Consider the following 24,703-nt stretch of genomic DNA (forward strand, 5'->3'; position numbering starts at 1 on the left):
TGCTCCCTCCCGTCTGCGCACACCCCCTCGCCGGCACCATTTGTCTGCGCTCCCCTTTTGCAACTCCAGTCTCTCCGCAGAGGGTGTGGATCCTGTACCCTTTCCTCCTCCCACAGCAGCTTATCACGATCAGCCCTGGTTCTAAATTCAGACTTTATAAAAATAAGTGTTTCTGACCTCTCTACAGAAAGATCCCAATCAGAAACTGGCAAAAATTAGCACCTCTGTAGGACTTTATTTAAACAACATCCCCTGGTTTGCTCCCATGAGCTCCTGAGGGCGTATGGTCGTGCTGATCTTGTGATATGAGGCTTCCCGCGTCCACGGAGAAGCCAGAGCATCAGGTTTCTTAGCTAACATCAGACCCTCTTGCAGAAGAACTCACTGGACCATCTTAAAATACAGACCACAAGTACCACGGGCGGGAGGGAACACATTTACTTGAGGTACAAAGGTTTACTATTGTTAACAAGTTGTCACTATTATTTACATGTTTACAAAATGGAAATAAAAATGACATACACGTTTGGTGCCAAAAGTGGCACATCCAAACTAAGATCTGTACAAAAATAAAGTTTCAAGCCACGAGTTTTTGAAATAAAGGTCACTGAAACTGTAAGGGGAGAAACCCCGCATCGGGCATGTGCTAAATGCAAACGTCATCCCGGCGAAGCAGCCCTGGGGTGACGATGGAACCAGTGCCTGCTGGGAGGGCCGCCCTGGGTTCTCGCCAAACCCAAGCAAAGAAACAAAAAACAAATATACAAGTTATGTTCCTGAGCTACAGAAGCTTAGAGCCTCTAAACTGTTGTGAATTCCTGCGACAGAGGGTTCCCGCCAGGGTGTGAGCGGATGAGCTCACTAGTGCTCTGCTAGTGTCATACGCGAAGAGAAAGCTAAGCCCACTTGTGAGAGACAGAAATCCTTCCCTAACAAAGAACAGTGCACACGAGTCCTGTCTGCCGGCCACCTGCCACACACGGACAGGGTCATGACGCGGAGGGAAAACAGAAGCTGCTTGGTTGGAGCCCCTGTGCCCGCCAGCCATGCCCCTCAGAGATTCTGGCAGAAACTGCAGTGTGGTCTCATCCGTCCACAGACTCACGCTCATTCACACCCAGCAGCACAGCCGTGGCCCCGCCAAGGAAAGCAAGGGCGGCCCAGCACACCCCCCAAGCACCCCACACAGCGCTCCAGCCCGCCGTGGGCAGCTTCCCTCCCCGTGCCCCACGAAGCTGGGCCAGAACCGTGCACCTGCCGGAAGTGGCATGCTGGGTCAGCGGGGGCACTGCGTGAGTGCTGTGTGAGCAGAGAGCACGGCCCTGCCTACTCCCGCTCTGCCTAGGTGCAGCGCAGCGGGGTGCCCGCCCAGGCACGGATTCCCCCGGGATCCCAGCAAGGAACGCAGATGCCGAGGGGAGGGAAGGAAGGGGCTAACGAACGGGCTGCGGCCCACTTCAGAGCAGCAGAAGACTCCACGTGAGCTGAGGCCAGCTCGCCGCCCAGGGCTGGGGGGCCACAGCATGGAGGAGAGGGCGCCAAGACCCCTGCGGCGGCAGCCGAGCTCCGCTCACTGGTCCTGGACCTTGGCCCTTTTGGCTTTGAGGGACAGGTGCTGCAAGAGAAGAGAAACCATCATCATTAGGGGTCGCTCAGACTGAGAGATTGGAATCAACAGGACCCCCATATCAACAACCATGCCAGCGCTGCCCTCTGGTTCGCACATTCTCGGTACATGCCGTGCCCCTCAGAAAGCAGTGTGGAGGGGAAAAGCCCAAGGAACCAACAAAGGTGATGGCCTTCAGCAAGGCCCGGTAGCCCAGGGCCCAGCCTGCCATGGCCGACCTTGGTCACCCAGGGCTCTGGGAAGGTGTCAATGGGACACACTCTCCCTCTGCCACAGCCCCCAGGACAGCCACAGCCAAACCCCTGTGCTCAGGGGACTGGGCTCGGGCTGGATGTCACCTCACGTTTCTATGAATTTCTTGCAAATGCTCAAGGAAAGGTACCCTCCCCATAGGAACAAGGAGATCCATCATTTCACCAAGCACCTCCACATGCAGGTACATGTGCTCAGGGCCCTGGCCCTCAAGGACCTGCAAGCGCTCATGACGGAAGACACACAAGGAAAAGAACACCTCCTAGCGCCACCCTTTCCTTCCAGAAACATCACTCCCCACCAGTATAAAGAATACAAGATGCATAACATTATAATCACAGGCATCAGATAATAGGATTTAGGGATACAATTATACTTTACATTCTAAGATAAAGCCAGAAGTGCTGTCAATCCTAAAGCACGTGTTTAAGGCTGAGTATGTAAACAGAAGCTTTCAATAAAGGACCTCTGTTCACCAACTGACGTATCCCTAGTCCCCCTCAATCATCATAAGCAAACAACCAAGAGATACCCTAACACACAGTGGGATCTTCACATGAGGAACTCCCAACCTGACTGCTGGTCCCCAACATGCTCAGTGCCCAACCAACACTCGCACACCCACATGGGCTGACACATGACAGCAAGGCCACTGCTGACGGGGAACCATGGGCCCTGAAAGAATGCGGTGTGCAGGAGACCTAACCCACCGTCCAGTACCTGTACCCGCTGATGGAGTGAATGGGACAGAGGTCTCAGTGAGCTGCAGGAAGTGCCTTTCTAACCACATGTGCTGGAGAAAGGACCAGGACAGGTTCTTGCAAAGGCCTTGGTTAAGAGGGTTCTTCCTAGATCCCAAGGACACCTCTGAGAAGCAGGACACAAAATTAAAGACTGGAAGGCAACTCTCTGAGCAGGCCACCCTGTTCCTGGGGGTCTTGTTGCATTTCCATCATTTCTCTCCTCCCTGCACTTTACCTGAGAGGACCCCTCCAGCTACTGTTAGACACTCCCAGCCCTCACTTGGGAATGGGGCTGATGTCATTGTGCCTGTGCACAGGACCATTTTTGGTGTTCGTTTCTGAGAAGAATGCAGAGTATAAACACAGCCGACTCTGGACCATTTCAGGCCTCCATACAGGGCGAGAGTGACACTCTGAAAACAAGAGCAATGGAAAGTCACCAAATGTGCCAGGAACAGAGCCAGGGACCCTCTGTGGATGGGGGGGAGGCCACGTGTTCAACAAAGGACCGTCTACCATACATGGGCTGCCAGCGGAGACCTGCAGGGCTCTTGGGGAAATCCATTCATTCCGGACAAGTTAACAGTACAACTACCCTTGGACTGATTAGGTTAAGAAGGGGCCAAGGTTCTTGGGGGGTTTGGGGGCCCTCGTCCATACAATGAAGCTGTGGCACCAGATGACTCGTAAGATCCAGGCATCTTTAAAAATATTCTGATCATAGGCAGTGATCAGAATGGATCAATGAACGGGACAAGAAGCATCTAAAGAGAAGAGACCAATGCAGACATCTGGGATTGTCATTTTCTTCCAACTTCTGGGGCTACTTGCTCTAACTTGGTGGGCCTGAACTGTAGTTTTGAGATGAGAAGGGAAAATGACTCAGCTTCTAGGTTAATCCTGTTCTCTAAGGGTCTTAATGGATGTGAGACAACTTCGGGTTCACTCCCCCCTCAAATGCTCGCCTCCTCCAACTTGAACCACCAGCATTCCACTGAACTGTTCTCTGCTTCCAGCCAGCGGTTCTCCTCACTCCTCCTGGACTTCTGAAGTCTGCTGCTTCCCGCCTGAGAGGTTTTAGGGGAAAGACTCTCTCTCACTTGAGGTTCTTGTCGGCCCAACGCAGCACAGACAACACACTCTGAATGTGTCTTGGTGCCTGCCGCTCATCTGGTTTCTAGCGGAAGCATCTGTATGAGGATATGCGAAGAACTAGATAGGCTTGAAATAGTTTTCATTCGATCGGATACGATTTAAATACTTTAAAAAGGTTTTAAAAGGACAATTTCCCCTGACATTGGAGGGACGAGAAGAGCCTTCCATTTACGGGGTCACACTCAAATGTTTCCAGGAGTCGAGCAAGTGAAGCAAACAAGTGAAACAGGACTGCAGCACCTGGACCGCATCATTCACAGCGAGCAGCCGTTCCTCAGCCCCTGTTGATTGCTGCCAAGCAGTAATACCAGCCCAGCTCCGGCAGGTTTTCTTTCTTTCTTTTTTTAAAAAGATTTTATTTATTTATTTGAGAGAGAGAGAGAGAGAGAGAGAGAGAGAGACACTAAGAGCAGGGGGAGGGGCAGAAGAACAAGCAGACTCCCCGCTGAGCAGGGAGCCCGACGCGGGACTCGATCCCAGGACCCTGAGATCAGGATCTGAGCCAAAGGCAGCCGCTTAATGAACGGAGCCAAACAGGTGCCCCTAGCACTGGCAGACGTACCATTTCTTTTAGGAGGAACCTGAAATCCGTATATACTCTGAAGTCTCCCAATTTTTAAATGCACTTGTTAATCTAAGTTTTGGGTTGAATACACTGCAGTCTGGTTACAGCCCTGATGAAGTAAGAGGTCTGGACTTTCCTTTCTGGGATAAACAGTGGTAAAACTGAACAAACTATCTGAAACCACTGTTTTCAGGCATTGGGCAACAAAGAGCACAGGCAGTAAAAAAAGAAAGAACTTATTCAGACTACAGAATGCAACCAGCAACGCAGCCGACTTCAATCTAACCGTATCAACAACAGCATTAAGAGTGACTGCACTAAACACTCCAATTAAAAACATGACGCAGACCAAACAGAATGAGTCGATGGAAGTTTGTGAACCCTGACTTACCTGTTTTCATGCCAGCCTTCCAAATATAACCAGCACTCAATTACAGATCTTGTTAGAAGAATATATGGCCTTCCCCACCCTCCCAATGAACAGACGATTTTTGTGTGTGTGAAAATACAGAAAACAAAACTACGCATCTCCTCTACGAGGCTCACTACGCTGCTGGTCCCGCACGAGGGCCTGCCCCGGCAGCAGAGCACACACAGGAAAGCCAACGCCCAGCAGCACCACCGCCGTGCAAACCACCTTGAGTGTGAGCTTGCACACCAGTTTATGTTCTCTGTGGGGCAATCTTCATCAGACAGTATTTGTGCCACTCCTTGTGAACATGGTCCAAAGTGTGATGGAATTTCTTTTGAAGAAAGAGAAGCGGAGCGGGAAAGGAAGAGCCGAAAATACATTCTCTTTTTTGTCTTGTTAAGTTGGAGGGATGTATTTCTAAATGCACTTCACTATGAGCGAACAGTATAGTGCTTCCACCCAGTATGGGGTAGAGAATGGGAGTGGCCTTTCCACCCCACGCACTATTGGGGGGAACAAATTTAGGGCATGAAACTGGAGAATCGATGTGTACTTAAACATACAAAGAGGCAGCTAACAGGTGTTTTGAGGGATAGTCCCCATTCACCCCTACCGTTCCTTGTTGATAGAAGTGTGGAGCCAGCTCCAGCAGCCAAGCGGATTCGATAGCAGTCACGTCTCTCATGTAATACTTGGACGTCTGGATAACTTCATTGTAGATAACCCTGAAAGCAGGAGAAAACAGGAATCTCCTAAACCTTACGGTGAGAACCCAGAACCGCAGCAAGCAGAGCAGGCGCGTTCCCCCCTTTCCAGGGACCTACTGTGTGCGCCAGGGGCTACACTAAACAAGGGCACCTCAGCCTCATGAGCTGAGTGGTGGGTGACAGTGTGTCCACTTTATAGGGGAGACTCAGTCTGACATGACTTCCAGAACATCTCACTGCTCAGCGCAGGACCCTTCCGGATTCCCAGTCTGCAGAACTCACAACAGAGCACTGACTTTATCAGAAAACGGAGAAAGGGAAGTGAAGTCTTGCCTGATTCTGAAAAGGGATGGAAATTAACTGTAAAGAGACACAAGGCAACGTTTTAGAGAGATGGAAATATTCTACATCTTACTTGGACTATGGGTTACCCGGTGTACACAGCTGTCAGTACGCTCACTGTACAAAAATTATACCACTACTCACAGGGGAAAAGGAGGGGCGGGGGCCGTGCCTGATGCTGAGGTAAGAGACACCAAAGAGCCAAGAAGAAAACTTCAAATCCCCAGATTTCCGAGTGCATGTATCAGACAGACATCAGCTTCTCCGAAGTGCTGACGCAGGGCTCGCCTAACAACTACAAACACCCGGCCACACCGCCACTGTGCGCTCCTGGAAGCCGGCAAATGACCAGCTGCTGAAGGTCGGGCCCAGGAAGAGGGAGAGGCCCTCTGCAGAGGCCGGAGGGGAAGCATGCTCCCTTTGCCACCCTAGGATGATGGGGCTGCTTCAGGACTGGCTCTCTTCAGCCACGCTCTCTTTGCCCTTCAGGGCTCCCTGGGAATGAAGCAGGAAAAAGAAGTCTCCCAAATTAAGCAACTCCCAAATTAGTCACCCCAAAGTCAGCAAACCCTTGGGAAAGACTCTAGAACCGAGGTTTGCTTCCCTTTTGCAGTCACCCTTCATGCTGATGGACATCGGGTGAGATTTCTAAACCCAGAACTGACTAACCAAGTCTCGTTCCGGCTAAGCAGCTTCTGGATCTGCACGGGTTACAGGATAAAGTCTAATTCCTTGGTCTCGGGGAAAGGGTGTCAAGCTTTACCACCCATCAGAACTACCTGGAGGGCTGCTGGACCGCACTCCCAGTTTCTGATTCAGTAGGGCTGGGTGTGGCCTGGACATCTGCATTTCTAACCGGCTTCCGGGTGACGCTGATGCTCGCCTGGAGACCGCACTTTGGAAACCACTACTCCAGGGTGCCAAAGACCTTACAGTGGGCCTTTCTGCCTGCTCATTCTTCTACCATTATCTCCCCTCCCCAGGCCCGCTCTCTCCTCTGCCTTCTCCACTGATCTGTGGGGAAGAACCAGTTGTTTTTAAATTTTCCAATCCACTGTGAGAGCAATATTTTTCTAAAACACAATACAAATGAATTACTAGAAAAATGAGCTTTTAAGAAGACATACAAAAGACAGGCTCCAATTTTTTATTATCAAATTGGGCAGGCAAAAACTTAACCTACTAAAGTGCTATTAAAAGGTCTAACTGGGGCACCTGGGTGGCACAGCGGTTAAGCGTCTGCCTTCGGCTCAGGGCGTGATCCCGGAGTTCTGGGATCGAGCCCCGCATCAGGCTCCTCCGCTAGGAGCCTGCTTCTTCCTCTCCCACTCCCCCTGCTTGTGTTCCCTCTCTCGCTGGCTGTCTCTATCTCTGTCAAATAAATAAATAAAAATCTTTAAAAAAAAAAAGGTCTAACTGCCTCCTCTTGTGTGAATCTCTTCCTTCGCAGGCATGGTCCCAAACTCACTCCATCTCACAGACCGCCTGGGGGTAGCCTGGGCCCACCACACCAGTGACTCCCCACTTCCCAGACAGGAGGGTCCCTCACCTTCCCGTGGCTTCGCTTCTGCTCCTGCCTCAAGTGTGTATTCCCTTCACATCCTTTTCTGCCGGAAAACTCCTATCTGCAGGCCCCAGAGCAAATGTCACCTCCTCCACGAAGCCCACCCTGACTCTCCCTGGCACGTGAGGTGCCAACCTCAGTGCTTTACATCCCCCACACACACCAGGCCCTTCTCCTGAGCTGCTGGCATCTGTCTGACTTTGTGTCGCCATCAGGACTGTGACAGAACCCCAATCCACATCGCTGTGCCCAGTGTAGGGTTTAGCACCTAGTCTGTGCTGAAGATGAAAGCTTGCTGAGTACACGAGTGAGGAGAGGAATATCACCATTTGCGTAAGGAAATCTTTGATAAGAGCAGAACTTCTGTAGATGACTTGGCATAACAAAGTCAACAAACATGTATGGCAGGTGCCATGCCAGACCTGGGGACCCAGGGATGAACAAGAACCAGGCCCTGACTTCCGAGCGGTCACAAGGCTCAGAAGTAGGCGGTGGCTTACCAGCGAGGCGGCTTCTCTGCATAGAGGACCGAGGCAGGGTGGATATGTAATTCATGGTCGTCACGGATAGTCCTTGCAAACAGAAGAATTTTATCTGAAGTCAGTCTGAAATACTTCGAGTGGGACTCTCCCACAGATGTGTTTCATATTATATAAAAATGCACGGAGATGGTACTTCCCTCGAACAAACTATTCTCTCCATCTTCTCTAGTGCCCTGGTTGACCCCTCGCCCACTGCCACCCGAGAAGTCAAGAACAAGTCATACAAAAAACAGCATGTGGCTATTCAGGAAAAACATGGAAAATATACTGCTCTGCCCATGTTCATGTTTATCTTCCGTATATTCTCTCTCAAAACAATTTTCTTAGGGACAGAAATAATACATATAGTTACCTGTATAAACTTTTCTATTAAACAAAGTTAAATAATAAATATAAAGGCTATGGGGGACATAGTAATGGGGAAAAAGAAAACTCAGTATTGGACTATCCATTTGTCTGAGATAATATTTCAAATTTCAACTCAGATTTGATTCAATTTAATTCAAAAAATAATTACCGAGCACACAAATATCGGTAAGGTCAGATCACAAGAGAGCATCAACAGATTGGGAGGCTGCTGCCCAAGCCCTAATTATGGGGTGTTTCTGTGGGGTCCAGGGGCCTGTGTGTCAGGGAAGCGCTTCGAGCACCATGACTGAGCTCATCTCCAGCTCTGTGATAACATCAGCACCCCAGGGTCCTGGCTGTGGTACCAGGTGGCCTGAGCTGATCGACTCAACTTCTGCCTCAAAGGGACTGACTGACCATGAAGCTGACTTCCCCTCAGAAAACAGGAATGTCGTATTCTCTGAGCGGAAAAGGCTAATGACAACATCACATATGAAGGAAATGCGAAGAAGAGCTGGGGAGGAAGCTTTGGGATGGCTCCCGTATGAGAGAACAGATGCACTTTTAGACAGGCTGGGGTGACGCTCTGGGCCAGAATGAGCCGAGGTCCTGAGGTTATTAGGAGGGCATTCGTGACCAGTGATCTTCTGCCCAGGAAGTGGAACTGGAAGAAACGGGCTGTGGTCTGTGGCAGGAGGCACATCCAGCGCATGAAGAAACACTTGCCAACATCCAAAGACAGCAACTATGGCCACAACGTCCCACAGGTCTCTAGAAACAATGAACTGCCGACGGCCAGGGCTGTTTCTCCAGGAAAGATCATCTCTAACAGTCCTTTCTGTTAGTTCTGTTATTCTGTTATTAGAATGGAAATATTTCCAGCCTCCAGGCTTGTAATTACCATCCTTCCACAACACACAGATAAGCTGAATATTTGAGAATCATTTCCATCAAGTAAAGATACTATGCTGAAAGCTACGTAGTTAACCTCAACTCATCTTTGGAAGGAGGCAGGAGATAAAGAAAACCTATTTAACTTAATGTCTGTACTTCCCCGGCAAACCAGCTTTCTATGGGGTTTGGATCATTTTTAAGATTTCTCCTCTTAACAAATGACTCCACAAAGTATCGTGTTACCTATAAGCTCCGGTAGAATGAAACCTTGCTGCATTTGCAAAGAATCCCGAAACAATGCACCTCAGGACTGGATCTGGATCACCTGCACAAGGCAGCAAACAGAGTGATAGGTAAGTCCCTTGCCTGCCCTATGCTCTGCATGCTCAGGCCTGTGATGCGAGGCCCCAGCCCAGGCTGCTTTGAGCCGCCTCGCAAACCTCCCCTGAACCAGCCCCAGCCCCATGCCTTCCAGTGGGGACACCTGCCCTGGCACCATCTACGCCCGTTGAAGGAACCATGCTAGACTGTTTCTTTCACTTGGGATACTCCAACTCCACCAGGCCACAGGGTGATAGGAGCAAGGCTGGGCACCAGAACCCAAGAGAGCACACCACAGGCTGGCCAATGACCCCCAAAACTCCTTTTTAGGAGAAAATCTTAATGTTTCTTCCGTAAGACACAACATTACGTTATTTCTGTAGTTATAAGCTACAGCATGTAATTCTTCACAATTTTTCAACTATCCCGTTTTAACTGGTGTCTGTATTGCTACAGTAAACATCTTCCAAGGATAGAGCCCAACCATTTATTAGATGACTTCCACAGGATATATTCCAAGTGATTATGCAAAGAATAATGTCATGTATGTGGCTTATGACACATCACATTTCATCAAGTCTAAGACTCACTCTTTTCCCCCCTTTAACTCAATGAAATCAGGGCTGCATTTTTTAATTACAACTGGCAGTACTTTCTTCTTAGTGGTACATAAAATAGCGGTGTGCCTTACAAATGATGGCATCTTAGATCCAATGAAATACAGAACGTTGGTAAATAAGTTCCCAAAAGGCGGTATCATTTACAAAGCCATCAACAGAGCATGAGAATGTCAGTTTCACCGCATTCTTACTGGCAATGTTTTGGCAAAAAGGTACCCCTTCTTTTATTATACATTTATGAATTAACTATCTGTATTTCTTCTTTTGTGAGTTTTCTGTTCCTTTGTCCACATATCAACTTGGAAACTAGTATTTTTTCCTAAGCATGTTAAATGAACTCATTCTATGATAAAGTTTTTAATTTTTCATCTCTTATGTCTGCTAAAAATATTTTTACTATTTGCTTTTTAACACCTAGAAATTTTAAATTTGTACATAATTTATTGTTTCCATGATTTTCTCTATTGTTTCTCAGCAAAGAACTGATAAATCTCAAATCTACATTTCTAACCATAATCTGATCCAAGATTCAGTCTCTTCTCTCTAATTGCTACTCAAAAGAAACTTCTACGTAGAACATACATTCTTATTAGGGGGACATGGCTTCCAAAGGGATGAAAATTGGTTCTTCAGGGCAGGGAAGGGGGGATATCTTAGATACTGCAATGGCTGTGGCTCACCAAGGCTCAACCCTGCCTTACAAAATCGTATTTTCCTTCATATTTAATTTCTCTCGTTAAGTTAGGAAGAACTTAAATTTAATGTCACTTTTCTCCTGAGCAAGAGGTTGATAATGAAAAACAGGTTAAGAAACACAGATGGAGAAGGAAGGTTGTCATCCGTCTGTTACGTGACAAGCACTAGATCAGCTTCTCCCCAATTAGCTGCCTCTGGAAGGTTCCCGTTTCTATCAATGACACCAACTTTACCCAATCAACCCGGTTTCAACTCTCCCGTCTCCCGTAAGCTTCTTCATTCATCAATATTCTGAGCATCTAATATGGCCCTCACCCCAAGCCCGTCTCCACAGCCTCCCTGCCCCATGCCTGCTAGTGCAACCAGGCTGCTGGACTGGACCTGGCCACTCCTCGAAGCCTGCTGTGTAACCTCCCAGGCCCTGCCCCGCTGGAGTCCTTCCTCCCTGTGCTCCTATTATATCTGCCACCTCTGTTTGCCTCGGGTACTGACGGGTCTACTCCTCTAACTTCGAAGAGAACTGAAAACCTCCCACTGTAGCACTCTGTCTACCTGCATCAATCTCTCCCTTCACTTCACTGTTTTCTGAGAGTCAGAATGTCTTGGCCATTTTGTAATCACTTGCTGTTAGGGTAGAGGCAAAAATAAGGCTGAAACAGCAGGAACGAAACTGCCCGAGTTCGAGTTCTGATCCCAGCACACACTCCGTGTGTGACGTTCAGCAAGTTTCTCTTTGCCTCTTCGCCCACTGATCTCATCTATAAACAGGGACACGAGCAGCATACATTCACTGGATCGGCGTGAGCATTAAATGAACTCACATGTGGAAACACTCGGCACACCGCCGGCCTGCTCCCAGCACTCACGGAATGCTAGCAGGTACTCACGGTGCCGAGGGCGGCAGGGCGCCTGGTGCGTGGCTGGCACTCACTGGGCAATGGCCGAGTGAATGAGCAGAAGAGCCACCCCCTCAAAAGCACTGGTTATGAGCCACACAGATCCGGCTCAGCTGAACCAGCTGTGTTGTCCTCAACTCTACTGAATTTCTCCCTAGGGCTTTAGGACTCATGGATAGTATTACCCACACCTCACAGGGTGGGTGATTAAGTGAGGGAATATTTGTAGAACCCCCTGTTATGGTGTAAGAGTGTGTCCTCAATTAATGGTAGTCACAGTCACTGCCAGGAGCCAGAGACCGCGTCCGATGCAGCACTCATGTCTTAGCCTAGGGACTGCTGAGGCTCCACGCATGGGCTTGCAGAGTAATGCCTGCATTTGAACATAAAATGTAATTTATATAGAATAGCCCTAAATACTGTCCACTTAAAAGCAACTTTTCTTGCAAAGCCTACATGGGGAAATTAACTACGTAACATGCGATGATGTGAATGCTAATGATCCCGAAGTCTTGTCAGGGCTTGTCGTTTTTTGTTTTTTCTTCACTAAGAATAGCTCTCAGAAATACAAACGGACCTCCCTGGAAAAAACATGATACTTTTACACGCTCAGCTTTTCACCGACACGGGCAATTCCGTGTGAGCCCGGGGGAGATAAGGAGCACGCCGTGCCGCCTCGCACCAGCCTCGCACCAGCCTCGCACGGACCGTCTGGGAACACAAGTGAACAGCACGAACGGGGCGTCGCTGGGTGTGGGGGTTTGCTCTTACCTTCGCTAGATTTCTTGGGCACTTGAAACTTGACAAGAAGCTTCTTCAACTGCTCTCGCACTGTCGCCGCTCTGACAAGACCCTTGTAATTCAGGAAATGTTCCTGACACCACTGCGAGTTTTTATTGTGCTACAGGGCAACCAGACAGAGGGGGAGTGAGAGAAAGGCGACAGGTTCTGGACCACGGCTACACCGCGAGGCGCACTGTTTCCTCCTCCCTCGCTTGCTTACTCAGTGGGACAAGATCTTCCTGTCCTAATGGGCCCCTTTCCGCCCCCTCTCCCTAAACAGATGCTGACCACCACGTGCACCATCGGACCGCTCTTCCACCTCGTTCCCTGTGCCAAAGGGCAAAGGAGCACTAACTGACAAGCAGTTATTTTCAATCTGAAACACCCACCCGAGTGGCGAGTTATCAGAAAGAACCACTTCCCTATGGGTCTTTGTACATCAACTTTCTTTGAGTCCATCATTCCAGAAGACTACAGGCAAGCAAGGACACTTGCCAATTTAGAAATAATTTGCAAATTACTATTATTTATCCCCAACATATGATTTTTCTATCAACAGCACTTAATTTTATTCTACATTCTTAAGTAGGACCATTATGTCAGGTTAAATTACTGCTGTGGGGATGTACTTCTGCAATTCTACTCTAAGCCAGAAATGAAAGCGTTTTAAATAAGAAAATGTCATCCACAGAAGATTTTCCAAGACGGCGACTATACACGAATGCGGTGTAGACGTGCACCCGCCTTCCGCCGGCAGAGCAAGCTTCAGGGTGTGGACGGCACTCTGCGCTCACACAAATAAATTTTAACTGCCGTAGCTCATAATTCATGATGTCAGTAAGAGAGCAGGCTTTTCTGAGGACTGTTCACTAACTGAATAATCTCCCTTAGATCTCGGGTGAAACAAAAATTTAGTATTTCTTCTCTTCTGAGAGAGTATTTCAGAAACAAATACAAGATACTGAAAATCTGACATATCTAATTTCCCCCTCCCACCCTTTCCTTTACATAAGAGGTTTCTTACAGTTTTCATCATCTTTAGAGCTCTCTTTTCAGCAATTTTTAGTGAGAATTTTAAGCTGTGTTATTTGCTTAGTTTTATAAAACGTTGAGACTATTACAGGAAAACACAATAAAAATTAACACTGCCTATGGCTAAACAGGGTAGGGCATGTGACTAGACCGAGTCCTCCCCACACGTCCCTCTCACGGCCAGGCCCCACTGGAGGAGTGGCGGCTGACACAGTCTCAAACTCACAGAGACCGCTTTGAAGATTCAACTCAACACCACACACTCTTGGCCTCACTTATTTGGCAGAAAATAGAACAGGACTTGCTATTCAGATGTCTGCTAGTGCCGGCCGGCAGCACCGGTGGGTGTGAGACGGTTGCGGGGCGGGGGGGGGGGGGGGGGTGCACCGTCAGTGCGGGGCTAGCAGGTCACATCTCCAGGCAGGGGACAGCCAGGAGCAACTCCTGTGTTCTTCCAGGCAAAATCACACCACAGACCCAGATAGGGGCCCCACCCATGGATTGGAAGGACTGGCAATCATCTAAATAGAAACATACTGAGGTCTCTTGGCCATTCCTTTATAAACGGACCTTCTGGAAGCCTCACTCCTAGATCACCTTGAGTGGGCTGAGGGGCCTTTTGAGTGGGAGCTGTACTTACCTTGATAAATGCTTCGTACACGTTGAGCATGGTGAGATGGTCACCCTCCTCCACAGCAAATTTCCGGTGCACTCGAATCTGGAAGGAATAGAGCACCATCTAGAAGCCGACTGCTATGAGCCTCTGGCACTGGGCGGTAACATGACACGCGGAACAGCTCATGCCTTGCAGAGTCAGAAAGACCCGGTCTGCACCAGCTCTGGCAACCGCCACCTCCTGAAAATCTCAGACTGGTAATGGACCCTTTCTCGGCCTCAACTTCCTTATCTGTAAAAATCGGGATATTAAACCTACCACGACTGCTGTGGGATGAAGATGATACGCTGTAACGCCTGCCAGAGGTATCAGAGAAACGTTAATGCTCTTGTCTCTCTCCTCCTCTATCCAGTCAATACCATCTCTCTCAGAAGAACCGCCCCCCACAGCCCCCCGCAGCCCCGGGGGAATGTAAGCTCCAGGAGGGCAGGGGGCCAGCTGTCCAGCATGCGGTAGACACTCTGTATTCGGAGGCTACCACCAGCTGCACCATCCTTTCAGACCCCATCCCTCAGTTCTCCTTTCTGTAAGATCGGGGCAACACCACCCTGCTCTCCCATGAGTTCAAGCAGCTGCACATACGATACCTACATAAGCACACAAATATACTCAGTATCTCTAGAATTTTCTCCTGCCATGCCGGGGCACGACTCCTTACGTCACTAGCGTGGCACCCGGGTCACTCCCAGAGGAGCCTGAAGGCCAGTTCCCTTATGGGAAGGTCAGCAGGTCACTGTTAAGGCCAGGCACTCCGGACTGTGAAAGGCAATTGCCCCATGGCTGTGCAATCACAAATGAGTTACCTAACCTTTCTGTGCCTCCATCTCTAAAAATGATGAGAAGAGTGTTTACCTCCCAGGGTTACGGGGAAGACACTAGGGAACACGACCACATAAAATGTCTGGTACAATGTCAGGCACACAGCAAACACTCAGAATGCAAGTGGATCCCATCTGCACAGCCCTGTCTCAGTGGTTCCCAGAGAGTTTCAACAAGGGGAGCCCACAGTGAAAAAGACTGGTATGAATGGCTTGGGGAAAAGGCTAGACTTACTGCCTGAGACTTCTGGTTTGAGGGGACCACAAAGATATTCTGGATTTGCATCATGGCTGCAATGCTTAGAATTTCCTGAGAACAGCCAAAATTTCCTATAAAACAAAAAACATGTTTGATTTCAAACAGGTACTGTCAATGAGAGGTGAAAGACATTTTGTTATTTTCCTGACACCACACTACAAACTAAAGTCATATATTTATATTCAGTTTGTTCAAGTTCGTAACATATCAACACTTTACTCTGCTGAATGTGATGTCCCATATGAGGCCCAGATGAACGGAGGCCCAGGAGGACTCTGAGAAAGGGGCTGCTACCGCACGCAGCAGCTGGGACATCGAGGACTCTCGCTGCACCACGGCGGGGCCAGAGGAGCCACGTCACTAAGGGCAGGTTCACTCCACACCTGTTTCCTACTCCCATCAAAACAGCTAGAGTCCTGGCCAAAATCCGAGAGGGAAAGGGGGGGCAGGGAGTTTGTGGGTTGTGTCCCTTTTGCAGTCTCTCTCTTCCTAGGCCCTTCTCTGGGGTGGCCTCTCTCCTGACGGGGCTCATCTGACCTGGCAAGACCAAAGGCACGCCCAGACCAGGGAAGCACTCTGTGGGCACCGGCTGCTCACACCGGGGAACAGGGTCTGCAGCCGTCAGTGCTCCAGGGCACTGGACAGTGACAGCGAACTGCAGTGTCCATCCTCCTCCCCACAGCTTCCTGCCTCATGGCCGACACGCTCCCCTACCCCCAAACTTGAGTCCTCTTTCTCAATGTAAGCCTGAGGTCATCTGGGTGTTTCAAAACTAAAGCTAACTCTCACCACACTTAGTCTGAAATACAGCTCTGTAAATTGCTAGTGAACATACAAGTTAGCCAAAAGCAAGAAAAAATTCTTATTTCCTTTTCTGGGAGGGGTGGTGGGTGGGGGGAGAAACACATAAACTATATTCTCTAGATGATTCTGACTTGACCTCTAACTTATGAACTTTCGCCCCTTACTCCTATCCTTGCAAACATTTGAAGGTGTCAGAGAAGTTGGGCCCCTTGTGTGCTGGTGGCAGGAGTACAAAGGGGTGCAGCCTCTGTGGACAATAGTATGGTGAGGCCTCGAAAAATTAAACATAGAATTATTGGATGATCCAGCAATTCCACGGGAAGCAAATACGCAAAAGAAGTGAAAGCAGGGACTCCAACAGACGCTTGTATGCCAATGGTCAGAGCAGCCTTACTCACGACAGCCAGAAGGTGGAAGCAACGCAAGTGTCCGTCGACAGGTGAACGGTACATACACACAGTGAAATACTGGTCAGCCTTAAAAAGGGGCGTTCTGACATAGGCTACGACACGAATGAACCTTAGCAGACAGTACGTCAAGGGAAATGAATCTGTCACAAAAGGGTAAATATTGTAGGATTCCGCTGAAGGGGGGTTCCCAGAATCATCAAATTCATGAAGACAGAGTAGGAGGGTAGCTGCAGGGCTGGGGGCAGGAGGGAATGGGCAGTTGGTGTTTCATGGGGACAGAGTTCCAGTTTGAAAAGATAAAGAAGTTCTGGAAATGGATGGTGGTAAGGGCTGACTGACAATGTAAGTGTACTTAATGCCTCAGAACCATACACTTAAAAATGTTAAAATGGTACATTTTACATATTTTTTACCATAATTAAAAAAAAGAAAAAACTTCCCTGTTTAAAAAAAATCAGGCATCCATTCTAGGCCCCCAGGAAAACAAACAAAAGTGTTTACTGAATTAGTTAATGGTGACTGACACAGAATCCCCAGTTAACAACAGGCCCCAAATCAGACAGCGTTAGAGGAAAGCTCCTTCACTACTCGGAATATATCGTGCCCTCTTCCGCAGGGTGCACAAAATTCGAAGAACTAACGCTCTGACAGAATCAATGAGAACTATTGCTCTGCACCTACCTGATTCAAGCAGCATTTTTGCAAACATGGGATTCAAAGGAAACTCTGCAATTCTCATGCCAAGCGGTTCAGTTAGGCGACAGTCTTTGTCCAGACCTGCCGTAAGAACAACAGAAATCAGAAGGCGTGTCCCATTGTGTTGGAAGATGTACGGTTATCAGGAGGATAAACGATGAGGTACGCTAGGAAAAGGTGTCCAAAAGATGAATCATGCTGCCAAACTCAATCTTACATCAGAGTGCTGTTACACTGAAAGAAGAAAAGAGCCCCTCTGAGCTCCTGAACAGCCAATTTCGAAAAACTGATACTTCTAATAGCTTCTATTCAAGGACTTCATTCTAAGGAAACAGCCCTGCAGCCTGCTCTCGCTCTCCACTTCCCTCACCCACCCCAGAGACCGCTCCTCCCAAGTGCAAGTGCAGATGTCCCAGAAGGCCATCCTGAGCCCTCTGCCCTCCCACACTATGAGAGCAATCACAAGGCCAGCGACTATAAATCTAAATGTCTGCCCAGATCTCTCCTGATGCCAGCACCACAACCGCTCATCCAGCTGCCTGCTGGGCAGTTTACTGAACTGGATGGACTCAATTCCCCACATCCCTCCTCGCCGCTGTGCCACTAGCCAATATTCAGGTATGGGATTCCGGAGATGCTGACTATCGTCTTATTGATATTCAGACTATTCCCAAGGTGTGCCATTAAAATACATGCTGCAGAGCTCAGAGTAAGACAGGAAAGGTAATTTCTCTTCTGTTCCCATATAATCATCTCTTGAAAGGTGATAATTCAGCTTGTAAAACTGTAAACTAAGTTGGGTGGTTTCCCCTGCCTTCTCCAGCTTACTTAGGCAGTAAAGAAATATAAAATGTTTTAACTTTCATTCTGTTGGATTAGAGGCAAATCAATCCAAATGAAAAACTTCCATGTTTGTCAATGTTCTCTCATATCCGTTAAGATTATCCCAGGAAACCTTGCTTTCAGGGTCCTATTACACCCCTAAGAAAAGGGATGGGAATCTACTCCGGCACACACTCACTCTGGGCGGACCTGATGCAGACCCACCTAAAGGCCTTTTAAATCACTGACGATCTTTTACATCAGTAATTGGTCATTCTTTTGCAGGGAAGTATCACAAAAGGAATGAACGAAGATGGACCACGTATAAAAAATTTAACTCAAAAATGGAGCACAGCCTTACTACATGTAAAAGCTATTAACTATAAAAACTTTTCAAAGAAAACCCAAGAGAGAGCTCCATGCCCAAGGGTTGGGCAACGGTTTCTTAGGTAAGACACCAAAAGCACAAGCAACGAAAGAAGAAATACATACACTGAACTACATGAAAATATAAAACTTTTGCACTACAAACGATACCATCAAGAAAGATAAAAAGCCAACCCACAGAATGGGAGAAGTATTTACAAATCACAGATCTGATAAGAAACTTATACCCAGAACACATAAAGAACTCCTCCAACTCGATAATAAAAAGACAGTACCCCAAGTAAAAATGGGCAAAAGATTTGAATAGACATTTCTCCAGAGGAGATCGACACGTGGCCAATAGGCACACGAAAAAGTGCTTAACACCATTAGTCATCGAGAAATGCAAATCAGATCCACTTCATTCCCACTAGGATCCCGTAACACAGAAGACAGATAACAAGTGTTGGCAACTTGCTATCGTGGGAAGCAAGTGGAACCCTCATACCCGACTGGTAGGAATGTCCACCAAGAACTAGCACATAAATGTTTACAGCAGCATTATTTGTATTAGCCAAAAAGGGGAACAACCCAAATGTTCATCAACTGCTCAATGGATAAGGATATTATGTGGCATATCCAATCCATGCACTGCTGTATTATTCAGCAATAAAAAGGAATGAAGTATCAACACATGCTACAACACAGATGAACCTTGAAAACATCGTGTTGAATGAAAGAAGACAATCACAAAAGACCACAGATTATATGACTCTATATGTGTGAGACGTGCCGGACAGGCAAGTCTACAGAGACAGGGCTTAGATCAGGAGTTGCCTGGGGTTGGGAGGAGGGGAAAGGGAGTGGGGAGTGAGCACTCATGGGTACAGGGTTTCTTTCTTAGGTGGTGAAACTCTTCTAAATGTTCTAAACTTGGGGTGATGGTCGCACAACCCTGTGAATATACTAAAAACCCCTGAACCGTACATTTTAAATGGGTAATTGTATGGTATGTGAATTATACCTCAACAAAGATGTTAAAAACAAACAAACAAAACCATCGCAGAGGACAAAACCTCCACCGAAACTTCCTACCAAACCAGACATTATGCTCACTTGGGGCGACACTCACAGAAGACAGGTACTTCCTCAGCAGGTGAATTCAAGGCTACCATGTTCTCTATCTTAAGAGTAAACACTCCATTTTTAAACACGAGAATAGAGGTGTTCCAAAGCATGGTGCTTCCTTGCCCCCAAAGAATTCCACGGGCTGGTCATCGACCCAGTTCTCCACAGGGAACTCCAGGAATGGAATGAGGGAAAGCAGGGAGAGAACACTGAGCCAGAGGTTGCAGGATGGGGTGGAGGGACTGAGAAACAGGCCTGGAGAGGAAACATCTGAAATACTGGTAGGGAATATTCTAGATGTCTTTTAGGAGTGTGGCTCTAATGATGATTATTAGTAGCTCTTGATATACCTACATGCTTTATAAATTCATTGTCCTAACTGGAATTCATGTACTATTAATCTAATCATGGTCCCACCTTTTTATTTCCATGAAGCTTAAGGGTTGTTAAGAGGATTATATATATATGGGGAGAACCAGTCCCATCCCTGAAGATACTAAGAGCCCTAACGTGAATACGGCCTAACCAATACCATCTATTAGCGGATCAGAGAACACGTAAGAGACATGCATACCTCCCAGAGCATAGAGTAACTCCAACGCTTGAACCATCGACTGTGCTGGGGGGGGCTGTAAAAACATAAAAATCCTCCTAAATTAATTTCTTCAGGTAACAGACATAAAATGTGACTATTTCCTGCTCAAATCCGTTCTTCCCTCTTATGTGCCCCATACATCCCAGCCTCCGTGCTTGTATTCATGTTGGCGACCTTGAAACACCCTTCCTCTCCTTCTCAGCATCCTTACTACTACTTGGTCTTCAATCTCAGCTTGATTAAACACAGACCCTTGGAGCCCTCCCTCATGCTCCCCTCCACCAGAAGTGATGGGTCCCTACTTTGAACAACTTCCCTGTTTTCCTACACTCTCATCAGACACTTCTGATTTTTTCCTTCATAGTCTCAACCTTCTACTCCAGCAGCCCTGATGGGTAACACTGCACCACCCAGAGCCCGGCGTCAGGCCTCGTCCCCAGGGGGCACTGACATACATGGAATCCGAATTTCTGAAAAGAGAAAACACTAGGCAATCTGAACTTAATTTAAGCAAAGCTGCTACTGTGATCTTCAGTCTGATTATCCGGACCCAAATCACATCTCCAGGACTTTCCCCCAAACACACTGACTAGTATTTCTCTCTGGCCTCATCTGATTCGGGACTATATGCAAACACGTTAACATAGTTGCAAGGACCGCATATGGATAATTTTAGTTTGTTTTTCTGTATGGTTTTCTGTTTTCACTGTCTTTTGTTTTTTGGTTTTTCTAACCCAGAGAAACTTCACAGTGATTACTTGGGATGGCGGCATAATATTCCAACAAGGTCATACTCCATAAAATACACAACTGTCTTCCTCCTGGGCAACTGAGTTGTTTTCAGTTCTTTGCTACTTTAACTAACACTGCTAAATAAACAAAATTATATGTGGCCCATGATTTCAACTGTAAAAAAACAAAACAGAACAAAAACCACAGTTTCAGGAGAAAATAACTGGAAGGGAATACATGGAGATGAATGTGTATTTTCCTCATTCTCCAGGTGTCCAAAAGTTTGTGATTTTCATTATTCTATTTAAAAATTTAATATACAATTATACTATAAACATGATCATGCTATATACATTCTTTTTTTTTTTTTTTAAGATTTTTTTTATTTATTTGACAGAGATAGAGACAGCCAGCGAGAGAGGGAACACAAGCAGGGGGAGTGGGAGAGGAAGAAGCAGGCTCATAGCAGAAGAGCTTGATGTGGGGCTCGATCCCAGATCGCCGGGATCACACCCTGAGCCGAAGGCAGACGCTTAACCGCTGTGCCACCCAGGCGCCCCCATTCTTTTCTTTTTTTGAATTATTTTTTCAGGAGAAATTTCCCTGAGAAGAAATACCAGGCATTTCTACGGCTCATAAAATAATGTTAGAAAGCCGTCCAGGACTGAAGAGGAGTATGAAACTGCTTTCCCAACCTGGGTCAGCTTTGGACTTTCTCCTTTTTCTTCCTGTTTGGTCACTTAACTATTTCAATTTGCACTTACTTCTCTTCTAGAGAAGCCAAACACGTTCCAATGTTAGTTTACTATATCTTCAGTGGATATTCACTCCAAATGATGCTTGAAAAACTGCAGTTTTCGAGATGCTGATATGTCATTTTTGCCATTATACGTTTTCCTTTCATCTTAGATGGGAGGCTTTTCTTAAGCTTTTAATTTGCATACACTGTTTATCCTCTCTATAATTTCTTGCATACACCAATAATCAAAGAGTATATTTTTTCCATACTTATGATAAACACACAGTTGTTTGAGAGAGAGACTGATATTTTCTATTCCCTCATTCACCTAGTTCATCATGACATATATGACATGAGGGACTTTATTATCTGAGAATCCAGGCTTGTCACACCACATAACTATGCAGTTGGGACACAACAAGAGTTAAAATGCTAGTCTTCAAATCATAAAAATTCAAGAAGAAAATATGACTGAATGTTTACTAACTGACCTAGAGGTGCAGAAGTGCTTCATAAGGACAGGAATAACCGAAGAAATCACAGAGACAAAGATAGATTTTACTGTGGAAATACTTATAATGTCTGCACATTAAAAAAAAATTATTAAAAAAAAACAGTAAAATACAAATAACTAGAAAAACCATTTGCAAGAAATACTATAGACAGAGGTTAATGTCTTTAATAATTAAAGGACTCTTAAAAATCATAATAACACTAATTCTAACAGATAAATGGCTTAACAATTCAGAAGAAATATAAAGTGGACAATAAATGGGTTTTTTTTTTAAACTGTTTTTTTGAGAAATCAAATAAGGTACAGACATTTGTCCTCCCTCCCTTTCTCCCTCCTGACATCAATCAAATTAGCAAACCTCTAAAAGAAAGTAATGCGGCGTGACCGAGGCACAATGCATGGGGCAGCGCGCGCTGCTGGGGCTTACAGCAATGTGGCCACACATCAAGGATGTACAAAACGACTATGGCTGTTGGACCCAATAATTCCACTCCCGGAAACCAGCCTCAGGAAATAAGCAGAAGGGCGATCGGCCACGAGGACGGCCCCTGCAGCTCTACCACAGTCCTCCTGGCTCCCCCAGCTGTGATACTCCCTCACATAGGCCTCCACACGCTCTGCTGTCCCGGATCTCCCCCCACCCTGACCTGGTGATATCCTACTTGGGTTTCAGGTCTTACTTGGCACAAGACTAACCAGGCTGGGGGCCCTTTCTTTCTCTTTCAGAGCACTGGACCCACACATGGCAATTACCCACTTACTTGTCACGCCCCCCCACCCGGCAGGCAAGAACAGGAATTGCGTCTGCCCTGTCTGGCCCTGCTCCCCCATACCCTGCCCGGGGCCCGGTGCAAAGCAGGCACACAACACATGAGTTAAGTGGAAATTTAAAAAAAATTTTTTTAAAAAGTGATGCATTCTATCTAATGTCCCGACATTCACCCGTGGGCATTCCAGACAGAAGGCAGGACTTACCGACATGAAGTGGAACCTGAGGACGTTGTCGATCCCTAGCGCTTTCAGCTGTAGGATGACAGGCGCCAAATTGCTACGCTGCATCTCAGGGATTGTGCATTGAGGCAGCTTGTCAAAGGCTTCCTCTGAGGATAAGAAATCAGAACTGTTTGGGGTCAAATGCCACAATCAAACTCAATCATTATGCCCATGGGACAGTTTTCCTTCTCTAACAAGAGGCTCGAAGATTCTAGGATCAGATGCACTATGATATCATGACACAGAGTTGTTTCATATTTAGAAAAGACCATTCTATTTAAAAAAGACCTCAGCAGTTTATATCTTTATAAATTATACATCTTTATATATCTTCATAAAAGTCTGTTCTTTTACTTCAGAATGCTTTTTTAACGTGCTTTTGTCAGCAGAACATGAAACCAAAGCCACAGGTATGTGCTGGATCACGACTGGCACCCGGCACACCACCTCTGCGTGGGGCTGCAGTAAGTCTAGAAGGCAAGAACTGTACCTATAAGCAAAGAACAGTCTCAAAGTAAATCACCAAGATGGTAACCAGAATGTAAGAAGTGACCAAATCTTACAAAGAGCAAAAATGGTCCAAAGCTAACTTTTAAAACCAACGAGCCAGGCACGCATCACACTCAGAAACTAATGCTGCCCCAAACAGATGAATGAATGCTTACGTGCCCCATGAGGAACAAAAGCTGACCTCCAACAGGAAAAAGCACCACAAGGCACAGCAGTGCCAAGATGGGAGGGGCAGGAGAGGGGGCGGGGAGGAAGAGACTTCAGAGGCCTTTTCCTAAAAGCCTGACAAACAGGGCGCTTGGGGGGGGGGGGGCGGGTGAGGGAGGAAGGGATTAAATCACTTTGGTATCTATTCAGAAAGCTTACGGATTATACAGAGAATGCTCCACCCACAAAATCCCTCTCACATCAGTCAACAGTTTAACTGCGCACACCCTCCTTAAGACGAGGCTGGCCCAAGCTCCATGTAGATCCTAAGGCTTTCGTTAACTAAAGAAAACAACAACAAAAGGTGTCATGAAGAACTCAGCGCTATCACTGAAGAATTTTTTCAAGAAGGCTGTGAGTAAACAGACAACCAATGTTCTGTGGATGGACCGATACAAATGGCCACAGGCACGGGTCTAACTGGGAGGTGCTGAAGAACAGGCAACAGCAGGAAGTTCCAGATGGGATACTCCCTTGGAGTTTCAAGAACATTTTGGGGCTAGCCTTTTGGTAGGATAACCACATTTCCCAGCATACTGCTGACGGAAGGAGAAGCGAAGTTCTCAGATGCCAAGACAACCCTGCTGAGAAGCCACTCACAGGAAGCAGTGGGGCCCAAGAGTTAATGACCTTCAGTTAAACTCTACTGAAGACCGAGTGTGTGATGCCCTGAGCCAGGAGTGGCAGGAGCAGCTTCCAGAAGCTTCCGTGATATGAGAGGGCCGGGACCAAGACCAGAAACAGTCACCTCCAAGGCTGGATCCCAGTGAACAGTCTTCCTGAAGGAGAATGGAGGCTCAGGGAGTAAGGAGCAATCATTACAAAAAGGCACGTGAGGTCACTTCATGAGGGAGCTGTCATTTGAGAGAGGATTTGAAGGATAAAGGGGAATCTGTTGGGCAGAGGAAACAGCCCAAGGAAAGGTATCAAAGATA

At 47.1% G+C, this 24,703-nt stretch overlaps 1 protein-coding gene across 2 annotated transcripts in view; it reads right to left on the reverse strand.

The window, feature by feature from the left end:
* Window positions 1-423: 423 nt before the first annotated feature.
* Window positions 424-24,703, reverse strand: part of DHX35 (DEAH-box helicase 35) — a 63,672-nt gene continuing 39,392 nt past the window's right edge. For both annotated transcript variants that reach the window (XM_026503502.4, XM_044385824.3), the window contains 10 exons: window positions 23,034-23,158; window positions 20,053-20,107; window positions 17,148-17,243; window positions 15,229-15,323; window positions 14,140-14,217; window positions 12,456-12,585; window positions 9,395-9,476; window positions 7,868-7,939; window positions 5,368-5,479; window positions 424-1,615 (listed from right to left, as the gene is read on the reverse strand). In XM_026503502.4, the coding sequence (XP_026359287.1) occupies window positions 1,571-1,615; window positions 5,368-5,479; window positions 7,868-7,939; window positions 9,395-9,476; window positions 12,456-12,585; window positions 14,140-14,217; window positions 15,229-15,323; window positions 17,148-17,243; window positions 20,053-20,107; window positions 23,034-23,158 (890 nt within the window). In that variant the 3' untranslated portion in view covers window positions 424-1,570. The remainder of the gene's footprint in view (window positions 1,616-5,367; window positions 5,480-7,867; window positions 7,940-9,394; window positions 9,477-12,455; window positions 12,586-14,139; window positions 14,218-15,228; window positions 15,324-17,147; window positions 17,244-20,052; window positions 20,108-23,033; window positions 23,159-24,703) is intronic.

The sequence above is a fragment of the Ursus arctos genome, unplaced genomic scaffold, assembly GCF_023065955.2.
Source record: "Ursus arctos isolate Adak ecotype North America unplaced genomic scaffold, UrsArc2.0 scaffold_16, whole genome shotgun sequence".
In the NCBI taxonomy this organism is placed as follows: Eukaryota; Metazoa; Chordata; class Mammalia; order Carnivora; family Ursidae; genus Ursus; species Ursus arctos.